Source organism: Lampetra fluviatilis, chromosome 5, assembly GCF_964198595.1.
Source record: "Lampetra fluviatilis chromosome 5, kcLamFluv1.1, whole genome shotgun sequence".
Classification (NCBI taxonomy): domain Eukaryota; kingdom Metazoa; phylum Chordata; class Hyperoartia; order Petromyzontiformes; family Petromyzontidae; genus Lampetra; species Lampetra fluviatilis.
In genome coordinates, this window is record NC_136279.1 from 23,660,457 (window position 1) to 23,677,330 (window position 16,874).

At 46.1% G+C, this 16,874-nt stretch overlaps 1 protein-coding gene across 1 annotated transcript; it reads left to right on the forward strand.

Moving 5' to 3' along the window:
- The first annotated feature begins 3,608 nt into the window (after positions 1-3,608).
- Positions 3,609-9,506, forward strand: ZFAND2B (zinc finger AN1-type containing 2B). Its single transcript, XM_078857240.1, has 9 exons — positions 3,609-3,878; positions 5,607-5,701; positions 6,227-6,349; positions 6,599-6,750; positions 6,868-7,041; positions 7,161-7,215; positions 7,415-7,485; positions 7,765-7,840; positions 8,622-9,506. The coding sequence occupies exons 1-9, from the start codon at positions 3,824-3,826 to the stop codon at positions 8,664-8,666; spliced, it is 846 nt and encodes a 281-aa protein (XP_078713366.1). The 5' UTR covers positions 3,609-3,823; the 3' UTR covers positions 8,667-9,506.
- The last annotated feature ends 7,368 nt before the right edge of the window (positions 9,507-16,874 follow it).

Genomic DNA, 16,874 nt, shown 5'->3' on the forward strand with positions numbered 1-16,874 from the left:
AATTCAATGTATCTGTCCCAATTAGTGCAGCATCGCCAAGTGGCCAGGGCTGTTGCAGCATGGGGAGGGGGTGGGGGACTTGGGGCTGTTGGCTGCCCGACCCTCTGTTTTGGCAGTGGGGCAGGCCTAACGCTGCGCCAATGGCTTTTAATCGCCTGCAAATGGTTCCTGGCCGAGGAGGGCTACTAATATAGCACAGTCGATCCTGGCTGCGACTTCGACCCAACATTTGATCAAGATTCCTCAGTGCCACATAATTACTACAGCATTTATCTTGTGTGTGTGTGTTACCCCTTCACTGGTGACTCATTATCCTTGGGAACTATTGGATCTGGGAACATCATTATTAGCGGCTCTATATTTTTTGATTATCAGCGAATAACTGAAAATTCCCTGTGGATAAGTGGAATCAACTATCGGACTAATAGGGTAATGGATGTTTGTAAGGTTCATACGAGTTATGTGTTTCCTGGCTCGTACAAGAGGTACATCGTGTACTTGCACGCATTCCCAAGGAGCCCACAGTGACACGCACACAAACCTGCATGTGTTTGCTGCAAACCAGTTCAGCAGGTGTAATTATCTTGATTGTAATTTTATATACACAGAAAAACACCACACTTAAGTGTATTTATTCAATCACGCAAGACCCTTTCATACATACTTCAAGGGACAGCAGGATTAAAAGGAAAACATGTACAGTTTAATACAACAAGCTTCGTGTTTTCATAGGGCATATGGCGCTGTAAATAAACTTGTAGGAATAATTGTAATAACACAATATGTTTCTGCACTTAGAATCGTGCAAATTAAAGCTACAACTGACAATTCACGGGGATTTCCAGCCACAGCAGGGGTCTTATTATTGTTATAGTCATCACATCCACTGACCTCATCTTGATGGCGACGTCACGCGATGATGTTCATCACTGAAATCCCACCACAGTGCCCCTCTTGATGATTGGAGCATTCGAGCATTAGGCTCCAATGGAGTATTAGGCTCCAATCATCACCATCAGCCATGTTCAATCCACTGCTGGATGAAGGCCTCCTCAAGCCTCTGCCACCTCCCATGGTATTGCCATTGCAACAATCCATCTAAAATCTGTCCACGAACTGATTTGATGGCTCCGTCTCATTGGTGGACGCCATCTTGGACACGTTCCATTCTTTGGCTGCCACTCTAATCATGCTTAGCCATCGTCACCCCATCTAACGAAGTGTCCTGCCCAAGCCCACTTGTAGAGATGATTGATACCACTAATCTGTACATCTATATAATCCATCGTATTCCTCTGTCTCAATTATGTCTCTCAATTCCAAACATCTGTCTCTCCATGCGTCTTTGCACAATTTTCAGGTTTGCTTTTATTTTTTTCTGTAATGACCGTGTTTTGTCACTATGTTATATCGAGGTAGGGGTAACAGTGATTGAAAACTTTCCGCATATTGCTATGATATTTTTCATTGTTAAGTTCGAATGCACTCCAACCCGCTCACGTCCACCTCTTTGTTCCATAGTTTTTTTTATCCTCGTCCGTTGTTATAGGTGCACCACACACACGCTGCTACGTTTAAAGGCCCAATACCTGTTACAAAACACAAGGGGGGGCTCTCTCACACCTTGGGCAATGGTGCTACACACAAATACTTTATCGTGCTGTATAACACATTTGTCAATAGCACCGTGGCCTCAAAAGAAAAACATAACAGGCGACGTTCCAGGTAATATCCCTTCATAGCACAAATAATATTCCATGCTTCTTTCGGTAAAGTCACGTTGATAGAAATTGTATTTTTTATAAAATAATAAACATAAAAATTAAAATAAAGTGACAAAAAAATAAGAAAAATATCACGACGTTTCGATCGCAACACAAGCAATCGTCATCAGAAAAGCTGTTGAGGCAGGCTGTTTTTATTATTTTATTGTTATTCTTTTTTCTATCTACGTGACTTTACCAAAAAAAACATAGAATATTAATTCCTGCAGTCACGAAAGTTTTAAGTAAAAATTTTTAGCACAAATAATGCTACGACATTTGTCACGAGAGAAAAAAAAGTGCATGGATTATAGATCAATCACTGATTCAAGACATACTTCTGACTTAAGAAAAGTGAGCCATGGTCAGGACACGTTATGGCTGGAAGGGATGATGTCCGACGGTTCACACGAACGACAGAGTGGCAGCCGAGGGAGGGATGAATTCAGCTCGTGTGCAGGTGCTCGATGCATTATCAGATCGCAGTATCGCTTGAGAGGAGAAGCCTTCATTCAGAATCATGGCTCTGCATTGGGATCACCCATAGACGAATGCCTACGTTGCAGGCCAAATGCTGAGTCACCTCGACAGTGACGGCTCCGGCTGGGAGTGCCCTTTCAAATGTTTGAGATTAACTGTGATTTAAAGCGCTCTGATACGACCCGACGCACCTATTGTTACACAGTTGTAGACATTGATTAAAAATACACGATTCTGGAATTTGCCATTCAAACACGCGATATTTGAAATGTGACGGTGTGTTGTATCTGGCACTTCATCTATCCTTCGATAAACATCAGTGACTCATTCATCACCAGTGCTAGATAGGACTGCTGCTGCCACACCCAACCCCACACTTTTAAGTCTCTGCCTGAACCCCAATATCATAACAACGCTGCTTGGTGGGACTCTATACCACAAGTTATGCCGGATTCTCCCAATTGTAAGCCGCGCTATTTATCATTGTATTTCAAATCAAAAGTTGGGGGTGCGTCTTATAATCCGGTAGGTGTGCATGGCCAGATCAGTATTCAACGAGATTGGGTGCGTATTATCATTATGTATGTGTGTCAGAGCTAAGATGTGTCCAGTTGAGTATAACTTCATAGAAACCGAACACACGTTTGAGTTGCGTCTTATATATATTTTTCGGAGTGTCTAATTATAATTAATCCGGTATTTGGGCGCTATTTCAATGTAAATCTCGTCCCGTCGCCCACGTGGATGAAATCAGTGAGGACACGCGGTGACGTCACAGCGACAACACGCGGTGACGTCACAATTCCGGAACATTCCCGTCGCCGCGTGAAACTCGAAAAGTGCCGCGTCACGTCTCGTGACGTCACCCCCCGCAGCTTCTCGACCGGCTCGTAACGCGGCGTGTCACGATTTCTCAATTCAGTAAAAAATAAAATGATAATTATTTATTTTAAGATAAATTTGAGTAAAATATAGATGTTCACGGTTTCGTCTCGCTATAGTGCCTCTGCCGTGTACATGTTTAATATCGTATTGAATATTTACACGATTTCAGCAGCTTTGATTCAGTCGAAGTCCCGTCACCGCCAGATGTTCATAGGCAAGGACCCTCTGTGGGTCCACAGTTCGATGCAGAGCGATGCAATGCACAACACGGAATAATCATTCGCGTCGTTGTGTGGAATATAAATAAGAGTAAATTCACCACATTTACAATTCGAGCGCTGTGGATGAACTCTCCAAACACACCGGTGGTACAGGTTCTGTTTACGTGACACAACCTTCCTAATTATCTGTGTCGGGTGGTGGCGGGTTTAACGACGCATTTATATTTAAGCGACTTAACCCAACAAAAATAACCTCGATCATGGATTCATATCGATCGCGAAAGCCTCCGACGCCGTTATACGGGGCAGTGATTAGAATTGTGTAATCGATGAGTCACGATAGGCTACGTCACGTCCGCCCCCCACCGCTTCGCCCCCGCCGCTATAAAGTGAAGCGGCTCGCGTCGTGAACTCCATCGTCGGTTGTTTTGTTTTGTAGCGCTCGGACGTCGACGGGCACGACGGAGAGGCGCCATGGAGCTGCCCGACCTGGGGAAGCACTGCATGGAAGCGGCCTGCAAGCGTCTCGGTGAGCGGGGCGCGGCGGCGGTGGCCCGCGGTGGCCTGCGGTGCGCCCGCGGTAGGCCCGCGGTGGGCGAAGCTTTTGTCGGCGGGACCCGCTAGGCGAGACCGAGGCTCGGGCCTAGAGTGACGGGGCAGTGTTTGGGCAAATTAGAACTCCCCGAGTGGAGGTTGTTATCCCATAGAGTTCACGTTAAAAGGAAAAACAATTTAATTTCGATAGCTTTTGTGGAACCAGCTGTCGCGTCATAAAAGATGGGTTGGGGGTCTGGGGACCGAGCGGATGTTTTTTTTTTGTAAGAGAGGGGGGAGAGGACACGGGAAGGATTGTCTCTGTGTGACACACCAGGACGAGAGGGGGGGACACGGGGAGGATTGTCTCTGTGACACACCAGGACGAGAGGGGGGAGAGGACACGGGGAGGATTGTCTCTGTGACACACCAGGACGAGAGGGAGGAGGGGACACGGGGAGGATTGTCTCTGTGTGACACACCAGGACGAGAGGGAGTGGACACGGGAAGGATTATCTCTGTGAGACACCAGGACGAGAGGGGGGAGAGGACACGGGGAGGATTGTCTCTGTGACACACCAGGACGAGAGGGAGGAGGGGACACGGGGAGGATTGTCTCTGTGACACACCAGGACGAGAGGGGGGAGAGGACACGGGGAGGATTGTCTCTGTGACACACCAGGACGAGAGGGAGGAGGGGACACGGGGAGGATTGTCTCTGTGACACACCAGGGCGAGAGGGGGGAGAGGACACGGGGAGGATTGTCTCTGTGACACACCAGGACGAGAGGGAGACGCGGGGAGGGGAGAAGACACGAGAATGAGTGTCTGTGTGACACCAGGACGAGAGGGAGGGGAGAAGACACGAGAATGAGTGTCTGTGTGACACTCGGACGAGAGGGAGACGCTGCTAGGGGAGACACGATTAGAGACTTGTCTTAGGTACAGGGCAGCCAATTCCTCCGGCCAGGCCGGTCCAACTCCACCCACTGATGTCCGTCAGGGGTTCACGAAGTCGGTCGTGCCCGTCGCTGTGGACGGGATCGCCACTGTGTGTGCGAGGTTAAAGGGGGCGGGTTGACGGAGTGATGTTTCGGGCTGACGTGGCTTATTCTTGTTAGGTTCGTTGTGTTCGCCGCACAGGGCGAGCTTGTTTATGATTTTGAATGATCCTGGTCCTAACCCACTTTACCGACTGCAGTTTCGGCTGCGCTTGATTAATGTGAAAGCAATTCGATATCTGCAAATATTAACACTGACAAACAATACGCTAGTTTAGGCCTCGCAGCTGTGAAGCTGTAGATTGCGTGGCGTATATAAATAACGTGTGTTGTCAAGTGTACGTGTGAGTGTTTCCTGTATTGATGTGTGCGCTGTGGCTCCAGGACATTAGCACACACAGTATTGGCAATTTAAGTCGTATGAGTTGTTTCCCATTAACCACGCTGCCATTTCTTGGTCTGTCAAATGTGTTAAGTTTCGAGATTTTTATTTTTTTCAGCAAGCGGATAATTCTCGGTGCCACGGTTGAGTCGTCATAGATTCGGTCAATCGATTCAATTTCAGTAACGCACACGGCGCTCCGAAGGGCTGCCTGCTCCGTTGTTCGCGGCCAATTGTTTGGTGCGCCTGAACAGTGTTATCGATTTGCATCTTAATGTTGTGGAGTCCCTAAAGGATACAGTGTTAACGGTGGTTCTGTGTATCCTGTGTTGTGCTGCAGACTTCCTGCCGATGCGCTGTGATGCCTGCGAGCTCATCTTCTGCAAGGACCACTTCTCCTACTCCCACCATCGCTGTGCCTCTGCTTACCGCAAGGTTAGAATCCCCAAACGGTACTTGTCCAGGCCTTGAGAATGAAGGCTATAGAACTGGCATCCACTTTGGTGGTTAGACATGGCATTTTAAGTGTGTACCCTAACATCCTCGCTTTGCTGCTGGGGAAGAAGATGACAACCTTCTCGCGGTCTTCCCTGTTACGTGTGTAAACAACGAATGTCATCAAATTGGCAAAAAAAAACTATTCCAGCTGTTGAGAAATCTCTGAAATGTCTTGTAAGATGCGCGGCTAAGGTAGTGCGGAAACATGGAACACAACTGATGTCACGTGGTGATGTCGTCATCATCATGACAATGCCCAGAATTCCATTTAATTTGTCTCTTGCACTATTGTTCACTAATGTTGGCTCCTCGTGATTTAGGTGGCAAGGATTAATGTCAAGTCTGGGGCCCCAGATTCTTATGTGCAGGGTGCCCCACAGATAGGAAATCGGCCACTAGACCATGCTGTTGGTACATGGAGGTCTCCTCATAACGCTGTGTGTGTGTGTGTTGTCTTGACAGGATGTACAAGTGCCTGTGTGCCCGTTGTGTAACAAACCCGTCCCGGTGGGGAGGGGAGAGACTCCCGATGTGAGGGTGGGGCAGCACATGGACCAGGAGTGCCAGTCAACGCGAACCACCAAGGTGAGCAACCATGCCATCTCCGGCTGTCTGGGGTTTGTAAACTCTTTAATTTGGATAACCACTTCTTTATATAGATGTGACTCCACGAGGCGTGGTAGAGCGACGCCAAATATTTAAATGCGAGTAATTTGCAACAAAACCGTAGATTACATATATTAGTTAATCGGACTCTTTAATTGACTTATCCCCGCTCTTTGAAGAAAGGCCACCAAATGGGTAAATGTCAGCGTTGCTTATGTTTATTTTCAGATCTACACCAACCGGTGCTCGCAAAAGGGCTGCAAACAGAAGGAGCTGGTGAAGGTGGTGTGCGACTCCTGTCAGAATAACTTCTGTCTGAAGCACCGGCACCCAGCCGACCACGAGTGCATAGCACGGCCAGGCGGCCTATCCCGCGCTGGGTAAGCCTTGCAAATCGGTGGAGCAGGATGTTGCTGCAAAGGACTACACCTCTCCTCCAAACGATCCACGTGAAAATATTTGCAAGTGTGATCGAGCGTGTTTTTTTTTGCATGCAGTACGGCAGCCGTTATCAGGGCCGGCTCGAGTCAACGCAAATCTGCCTCGAGCAAAGCAACTCCTGCGCCAGGGAGAACGCACACCAGCCAACCCACCACACAGGCCGGCCAGCCGCCCTTGCATGCCAGCCAGCCCGCTGTGCATGCTGGCATCCCAAACCGAGGCCCTGCAAGGTACGTGTAACCGTACACACGCATTGTACAGTACCAGCGACACGTACGTAGAGAGCAACATGCATCGCACAAAACGAACCACATACCCAAGATGCCTAAGTGGGTAATCTGTACCACAGGGACAGAGCTACACTGCCTGCTGCCACAGCACAAGCAAGCCTGCAAGCTGGACTGGTGAGTACAGTAAACAATCATTCTCATCAGCCATGTTCTATCAACCGTTGCCACTCCCCGTTTCCTGTTATGCAACAATCCACCTTACACATGAGCTCAGCACTTTGTTGCGTATCTGTGATGGTCATCCTCTAGGATGCTGTCTGATAAAATAAATGAGTATTGATGTGTGTACCCATGTTGTGTGGTTCTTATGTAGACCGAAGAGGAAGCCCTGCAGTTGGCTTTACAAATGTCACTGGCAGAGAATACACCAGCCCCTCCACACAGGTGAGGCGTGTTATGGTGGTTTTATTTGGCTTGTAATGTTCAGAGCATTGTAAATGTATGAAAGGCTTTTTTTATCGTACCGAAAATCAATACATTTGTCACACTGCTTTCAAAGGGAAAAAATATACATATATAAAATGTGATTTTTGAGCAGTAGCCATTCATCATAACACATATATACGTGTGCACAACTGCCAATGCAGTCTAACCAAGTGATTTGTTGAATTTTCACAAACTGGCTTGCTCCCTTCGCATGATTTTATTTTCTTCCCAATTCAGCGAGGATGATGAATTGGCTCGCGCTCTGCAAGCCAGCCGCCAGCAACAGGAGCTGGAGCAGCAGCAGCGGCAACAGGTGCGACCCAACCTGCGATGGATGTGTCTTCATGTTGTGCACAACTGTTGGTCAGAAAGCCGTTGCTTGGGCAAGTCACCAACTGGCAGGCGGACTAGTAGACACGTGCCAATTGTATCAATTTGTCTATTTAAAATGGGATTTTACATCCACGTGCATCGAATCAAGTGGCACCCGAAACATTGCATGCCAAGAGGCTCGCGAAACATGGTTCAAGACAGCCCGACTCCTGATGAGTCAGTCAAAACTGTCCCAGCATTTTCTTAGGTTGAAGCACAATGCTGCTGAAATGATACACTCCCTGAAGAATGTGGCTGATGGGATGTGGAAAAAATACTTTACATTTATTTGGCAGGACTTATGTGTTCAGATGACTTGTCTGTTTCTCTACTTTGTTAGATAAATAGTCATTGAGTCTGTTACACAACCAGGCTGCAACACGGCAAATTTGTACCGGTGATCTGAAACGGTAATTCCACAGATTGATAATAGTAGGTGGCAGTTACGAGTGTAATGATCCACCAATTAATAAAATAATATAATTTATTAAGCTCATGATTCAAGCGTCAAATCGCATGTATCATAATACATGCTTTTTACATGCATGTGCGTTTTGTAAGTAATGGGTAGTAGAGGTCACAACATTAACTGCAATGTCGATTCTTGAATTTAATTGTGGTCTTCAATCGTGTGGACGAGTCATTCCACCTGTAGTTGTAGCAATGATTTCACGGGGTAATAACCGATGTGGTGTGTGTGTGTGTGCGCGCGTGTGTTTCAGGCAGCGGGAAGATCTTCACGAGACAACAACTGTAGCCTGTGCTGAATAACGACCCCGCAGGGAGCAGCTGCTGTTGGACTGTTGAAGGATGCACATCTGGAGAGCAACTTGACTTATTTTTCATTCGATTCTTAAACCATCTCGCACAATATTGGGTGACTTGTCTAAATCTAGCATTGAGTTAGGGCAGTGGAGCGGTAATTCTCCATTACTGAAGAAGTGCGGCATGATTTTTCTTTCTGTGTACTCTTCAGAGCGTTGACGTAACATTTGATAAACGCTCTTTGTAAACTGAACTGCCCCATGCCACGTTATGTGTTTTTTTTTAGTAACACGTTGCTCGAGGTTGTATCCTGAAATAGGAGGAGACCTGAGCTTCTTTGTCCAAGGGTTCGGGCAATGCCGATGATGGCTTATTTTGAGCTGCTGTCGCTTGTCCGAGCGTTTGGCAGTGCTCTCGTTTCCATCTCAGGGTTTGGACGGCGGCACCTCTCGTCAGCTCAGGGCTTGCTGCAGTAAATGTTATTCAAGAAATCGAGGGGCACATCCCTTGTTACACCAATTGGACATTGTTTGTAGAGACCGACAGTGTGCGCCATCATCAGCTGGGATTTGCTAACTGCCGGATGGAAGGCCTCTCCAAGCTATTGGCGTTTCACACCGTCGCGCGATAAACATCTATCGCGCGCCACAAGCTGCTTACATTGATTCATCTCCACAAATGGAGGTTGTCCACTTGGGCACGTTTGCTCCTTCAGCCATCTTCCCGGTTCGATTTAAAGCTTTCGTGACAGCAGGGATTCATATTCTTGGTTCTTTTGGTAAAGTCGCATAGAAGGGAAATAATAAAAATAAAACAATAAAATTTTCACGACGTTTCGATTGCAACACAAGCAATCATCATCAGGTGTGAAAACCACAGCAAGAAAATGTGATGATTGCTTGTGTTGCAATCGAAACGTGAGAATGTAATTGTTTTATTATTATTTTATTATCTCTCCCGTTGTAAGTCTCACCCTGTGGCCATCATCGTCGTTATCCCTTTATCGCCATGACGTGTCCTGCTCAAGCACGCTCACTTTTTTAACGGTCAAAATTACGTCCATAACTTGTGCGTGATCTAATCCGTATCTTTCTGTTTTGCATTTTCTAAGCATGCATCTCTCCATGCTTCTTTGTCCACTTGTCGGCTTTTGTTCCATTGTCGTGACTCGCAGCAGATGAACTCTTGGTGTGGAACGTTTCTGGGTGCCGGCTTAAAATGAAAATGCCTGCAGTTTTCAGGTTTATATTTATAAAAAAAGATCTTTCTAAAGTAATTTACCTTTGAGGAAATTATTTGTACCTCACAATTGGCACTCGATGCATGTTTAATTTTAATTTACCATTATTACAAACGTGCCTTTCAATAAAGGTAAATTAAAAAGCTAAACTGCTGTGTAGCCAAGAAAGCACACTTGTTGGTGTTTTTGCACAGGGTTTTTAAATGGCCACAGGTGTTTAGTATTTTTATAGGCTATTAGTAATATAGTACTGTCTTATGAACATTGGATACAACTATTCATTGTCTGAAAATTATATTGAAGACCCTGTGACATTTGATAGAATAGTCCATTTTATGTCAGTCCTAGCCCAATCTAGAAAAATGTAATCTAATTTTAAACATTCTTGTACCTTAACTAGTGTTTTGGTCTTCATTGCAAAGTCTTTGATATCATGGAGACAACTCGCATATGTAATACTATTTGCAAAATTAGCTGCAGTATGTGTACAATGCAAGGGTTAGCGGCTTGTTAGCATTTGGCGTAATTAAACTGAGTTTTAGCATGGCGTAATGGTTTGGAAGCTCGTGGCATTTGCACAACACAAGAGAGCGAGTGCACGTGGCACTGAAGTTCGTTTCGGATGTGGAGCGCCTCTTGCCCTTGAACGGCCGAAGAGATGCTGTCAATGTTCTTTATTTAAAATTGTCAACTTTCCAATGCCATTAGCCGAGAACGTTTACGATCACAATGCGCACGGCAGCTGCGTCTGCCGAGCATCGTGTAATAATCGACACGGAGCATTCGCGATACGCAGGTGCTGCAGGTTATAATCGAAGGAAGCGCAGTGAATCAGGACCGAGCAGAGCCAGCGGCCGCGCTGAGCACTGGGACCAGATCTGACGCGACTGTTGCTTGGCCGCACTCCACAACATTGCGGTCTTTAATCTGTGCGCTCTACCTTGTCTGCTTGAAAATAAGTCCATCCTTTTGCAAGAATTTGTTTTTCTTGGTCGCTGGGTGTGGTGAATATATGATTCGGTTATGAATAAAGTCCACGTGGTGTGAAGCAGTGGCGCCATGGTTGGCGCTCTGCGCTCGGAATCTGGTGACCCGAGTTCGATTTCCAGCCACGATCGGTGGCGAGTGATCACTAAACCGGTCTCGAGTACAGCCCTGCAACTCTCACTGACCAGCATGTTACGTTCAGATAACCTCCATGGCCGACACTGCGTGGTGGGGGAGACCATCCAACAGTGCATTGACCAAGTGCTGCGAAATAAATCCATGATTGGCCAAGAGCTCAACAGTGATGCGAGGGGTTGCATTGGCCGAGCACTTGAAAGCTTTGCCAGATTACCCAAGTGTGGACCCATCTCGATGTGTGTGCGGGCATGCAGCATTTCTTACGATAAATCGTTTGAAAGTGGGCGTGTCGTGGGATGGGACGAGTGCAGGGGAGAATGCCGTCCTGGGAGTTGGGCTGTACATTACTTCCACACTTTGGCAGCAAATGTGTGTACGGTTGTTGGTTACATGTTTTAACGTGGAATTAAGGGGCATGATTGATATAACTTGGAAAGTATGTGCATTTGTCTCGTAAAATAAAAAAAAATGTATAAGTGTACTTTACATATATTTAAAACCAAATAAACATCTAACCTCTGTCAAACAGAATATTAACTTTTTCACGTGTCTTGTTTTTATTGCTGTGCTTACAAATTTCAACATGGTCAAATCTGCAACGTATTTTTATGTATAGTAGTTGAATAGTTAAACCTTGCCTCGTAAGAAAATGTTTTAGCGTATTTTCACATGAAGATGTTAATCTACATAATTGTACATTTCACTTTCATATTTTCTTATTTCTACCAATATGTATATCTCATCTCAAAAAACAGGAGGACCTTCAGTGAATACAAATGTCATCCATGGCCACTTGGTGGCAGCATAACACTACCCACTGCATGCGATATTCTGTTGTTCTTTCGGGAAAGTCACGTGGTACAAAAATTATACAAAAAAATAAAGTGAATACAAATAATATAGAATAAAAACTAAAAAACCTCGACGTTTCGATCGCAATACAAGCGGTCGTCATCAGGAAAAGGGGGCGGGGGGGTTAGCCTCTAAAGGCAAACTGTTTATAAAGGTTTAGAGACGCGCGTAGCCCAAGTGTGTCGGCAGCATGGGCGGGACGGCTCGTGTTAACGTGGGAGAAAACAACGAACCGGCAGTGGGTCTCCACCAATTTCCACTGCACGCTGTTTTTATTTTCATATTTTCATATCATCCAGTGTAGCCTCGGTGGGATAAGGGGGAGGGGTGTTGGGGGGAGACTTCAGCAACTTGCCCCATTGTTTCAACTGCCGCGCCGGGAGATGGACTTCAACGGGTGGCCTCTGGATTGCAGGTCCACTGTGCGAGCCCACGACACCGCCCACGGCAGCGCTCGGTCACGCACCACCAGCACAGCACAAGACCAAACACGTGTTTAAATTATGCGAGTAACGCAATCCAGTCCAGTGGTTTAAATCACACGTTTCTTGTTTTTGAAACATCGGCAAGTAGAGCAAAGGCTGCCACCGTGTTAACTCGGCAATAATTGGTACATTCACTCTGAGCAGTGAACTTGCAAAAACCTATTGCAAGGCAATAGTACCCCCCAAACATAGTAAACATGCTATGTTGGGCCACTGGTTGTAACGGTTGGCCCAAAGTTGCATGTTTACTGGGTTACCCATTCCACTGAAGAATGCATGATTGACGGTCCTATTAAGTGTCTCATCCGCACAGGACAAGTTTCGCCCGACCTCCACGCGTTAAGAGGTTCACATTACAGATGCCCTGGTGCCACTGTACCTTCATGGTATCCAGTGGATTGTTACAGCATCTCCGATGTAAGCACATTATTTGGTGACACTGCGTTGGCAGTGGTGCATCAATAGCGAAAAAAAAGAATCTCAACACGTTTCCCAAAACACTCATTGAAATGGAAATGGTCCTCCATAACACATACATGATATGGTTCGTTCATGTGCACTACATTGCCCATATTTGTGTTTTTCTTTAAAGGCGGTGTTATTTATGAACATGTTGGGTGTTTGTTATCCCAAATGCGCACCTGTGGAGGAGAGGGCAGTGCCAGAACTTGGCATTTGGTGAATTAAACGAATTTTTTTTTTCACAGTGCAAGCTCAGTTCGAACAAACTCTGTGAGGGGATGGCATCGTAGTTTCTAAAACACATTCCTGGCATTTCCCCCAGTTACTGCAGTGGCAACACAGCTGCCGCAAGGTTTAATAGAAAATCTCATATACTTGGAACACTTTTTGCTAATTCAAAATGTTACGCCTTTTATAAAAATCACGAGAAACCCCTGCAGGTTAACCAGCTGTTTGGCACAATTTGTTCTAAGAGTCAGTGTGTCCTGATTGTTTATTTTATAAGTAATAACACGATATTCACTGAAAACCTTGCGTGTAGACTTAAGCCTACTGAGAAAAGTACGCTATGTAGTGAACACCACTAAATACCATGTTGCACAATTACATCTTTCTATGTGAAGAATGGAATCTTAGCGGTTATTCTTTTTGTAAAGAAAATGTTATTTCGGAATGATGACTTTGTGGACATGAGGTGCCTAATATGGCGACGATGGCGCTTTTCTGCGCCATTCCATCGTTCACACACAGGGCCACATTTTCATGAATTGACGACCAACATTCGAATTTTGATCATTAGCCTTTTTCTCGGCACTGCATTTGTTTTTGCCAAGAAGCGAGCGTTCATTATTCTTGAAAATGTTTATGTTGGAATTCCAATTACTTCCATGAATTGCATGTTATTCTCAATTTTTTTTAAGTAACTGGCAAGCCAATATACGCCGTATAACTGTGGCTACTTTGTGGGTAGTTGTGAGAGTTCGTGCTGAAGGCTGATGGAGTTTGTACGACGCCGTAAGACTCTTACCCCCGCTCGGCAACTTCAGTTCACCGTCACGCACCTTGAATCACTCCCTGAAGGCCGTGTGGCTGATGGGATGTCAAACAAAAGTGCTTCATGTTTCTAAGGCAAGATGAATGTAGGAAGCAGGCATAATGGCTGCTGATTTATTGTGTTACTCATATTCCCAACAGTGACGCTCATGATGAATTTGTGTTAATTATTACTGTATATAGTTGTGTGCCAAGCTAGGATCCACATCTCACAGAGCTTTCTCGCATATAAACATCTGGCAATTCAGCGTCGTTGATTTAAGCAAGCCTGACTGTGTTGAGACACTGAATGTTGAAGCCTGTCCACCGTTTTATTGTGTTAATAAAAACAAACTATAAAAAAACAGTTGTTTTTACTTTATTTTACCAGATAAGGTCCACTGAGAGAAGTGTCCCACCCAAGGCCGTTTGCTTGCGTTCACGGTCAATGCGATGGACGAGACGAAGCCTACACGTGGCCACTGACAAAGAAAATGGAACAAAAACTGGAAGGTACACAAAGAAGCAACGGGTGGATGCACACTTGGAATGTGGTACACTGCGAGACAAAGAAGAGGAAGACGCGGGGCAGAGGACATACACCAGCTTGGAGACATCTGCTCGACTCCAGCAAAAGTAGATTCACACAGGCACGGCTGCGCAAAAGCCGTTATGCTACGTTCTGCGCGTGACACTTTCGTTTTGTATCTCACGACAAAAAATAATTAGTACCGAGCCTCGCATCCATCGTTTTGCGTCACTCGCCCCTTTCCCGGGGAATATGAGTAACACAATAAACAATAAATACGCAGCCAATATGCCTGCTTCCTATATTTATCTTGCCTTGAAAACATGAAGCATTTTTGATTCACATCCCATCAGCTACACATCTCCCTTCACCCCTAATTTGTGATGCGCGTCGCGGCCAATGCCTTTTTGTTGTTGCTGCTGCTGCGGCCACCTCCCCCTGACGGGAGCCCCCAACGCGCTTTGTCGGCAAGGCTTCAAATCTAGAATGGCATTTGGCCGGCCGGGCGAACAACGCCAAGCCCTGCCGCTGCGGCGGTTGGCGGTAGCGGCGGCGGCTGCTGAATGGCCTCCCCGGCTAAGTTTGCACGGAGTCGGCAGTTTAATTGAAGCAGCTGCCCGTCGATTTCCACGGGGGAATTACCCACGTGCCCCCCCCCTCTGCTGCGAAGTCGCGCATACACCATGAGCCTGTGACGTTATTCGGAATGGGGGGTGGGGGGCATTCGTCTGCCAGAGTTCGACCCAACTACTGTATATATAACGTCAGTTTAACATGTAGGCTTTCGCGACCAATGTCATACATAATAGAGGGTTTTTTCTTATTTGGGTTAGATCGCGTAAATATATAAATGTGTCGTTTAAACCCGCCACCACCCGACACAGCCAACTAGTAAGGGTTGGCACGTAAACAGAACGTGGCCAATTCAGATCTGAGTACTCAGATTGTAAATGTTGTGGCTTGGCTCTCCGACACACCGGTTAGTGCTGTACTAGTGACGAATTGGCCACGTTCTGTTTACGTGACAACCCTTACTAGTTGGCTGTGTCGGGTGGTGTGGGGTTCAACGACACATTTATATATTTACGCGATTTAACCCAAAAACCTCTATTATGGAAAAAAGTTGCACAAATAATACAAAACGTATCTATGTCACCACAGTTATTCAGATCTACTTTGTAAACTAAAATGGAAATGTGCAATCTTACCATTATCGAACCACACCATACAACATTCAGAATTCAACCACGAACCACACGTCCTCTTTCAGAAGCTGCGCTCATTCTTACTTTTACAAAAGAACAATGTTTGGTTTGAGGCCAGACATTCAAGCAGATAAAGATGGTCACAGCTAAATTGGTAATGGAAGACGTTCCATGATGTGGTTTGACAAGCGCTCTGTCACTGACGCTAGCCGGTCGGGGTTGGCGGGACACCAGGAGATGGGAATCTGCCGATCGTCGTGCCTGAGATGGGTTGTATAGGGTAATTATCTCCATGAGACAAACAGGTGCAAGATCGCGATGTTCCTTCACAGGAATCCCGTGCGGCATTTTCAGAATCTATTGGGAAACAGTACCCCTGGCAATGCAGGGTGAACGCACTTGAATCACGCACGTGGGGTCTCTCTAACCTTTAGCTGGCGGTGAGATCAAAGCGTGAGATTTGCTGCCCGCATGCTGTGATGGGCCTCTTGATTTCCCCTTAAATCCTAAGCTTCAATCACCCAAGAGGGCAGACATATGGTGGGAGACAGGGGTAATTAAGTGATATCAGATACGTGAAATCCCTCATCGTGGGACATGTAACGGGCTATAGGTTATTATTTGTTTCGATGCCAACACTCTGCACGCCTCTCTCCAGCCTCAGGATTTTACTGGGGGCCCCCATCGGGAATCACTGATGGAGACCTCCAGCCTGCAGTGGCTAAGCAGCCTGGTCCTGTGCCTCACTGCGGCTTCCCTTGCATCCAAGGAAGGGGGAGGGGTGGGGTGGAGAGGCTCTGGAAGGCTTTAGGTTTCACTCAAGGGTTCGACTGCCCCTGTTAGATGTACAGTAAGAACAACCCACCATTGTTAATTCTGCCAATGGGAAGTTGGCTATACCCCCCCCCGCACTGCAATCGCGTTTGACATAAAACTAATTAAAAGTGTATTATACACGACTCATCAGCCCCACGGCCGCTTCTGGCTTTGCAGCTGAAATTAGGCACTCCCAGGAGGCCATGGGGCTAATGGGTTGTGTGAGAGAAATACAATACTGTAATTTTTGTAAGAAATATTTCCATTCTTATTTTTTCCACAAATATATACTGTAGATATGTTATATTCAGGTTAATGGGAGAAATGAGCCAGAACAACCAATACAAACAAGGTGTCACAACAAGACAAACAAGGGAAATTATTGAATATTATTTCAACCCTGAATTGTGACATTCCCAATCACCGCGGGTGGGGGTGTGAATATTCACACCCTCATATCAACA

Bases quoted from the DNA above. Each gene is read 5' to 3' on its own strand.
- ZFAND2B (XM_078857240.1), top strand. From the start codon at position 3,824: ATGGAGCTGCCCGACCTGGGGAAGCACTGCATGGAAGCGGCCTGCAAG. The intron at 6,350-6,598 runs GTGAGCAACCAT...GTTTATTTTCAG, and splicing joins AGTCAACGCGAACCACCAAG to ATCTACACCAACCGGTGCTC. The intron at 7,841-8,621 runs GTGCGACCCAAC...CGTGTGTTTCAG, and splicing joins AGCAGCAGCAGCGGCAACAG to GCAGCGGGAAGATCTTCACG.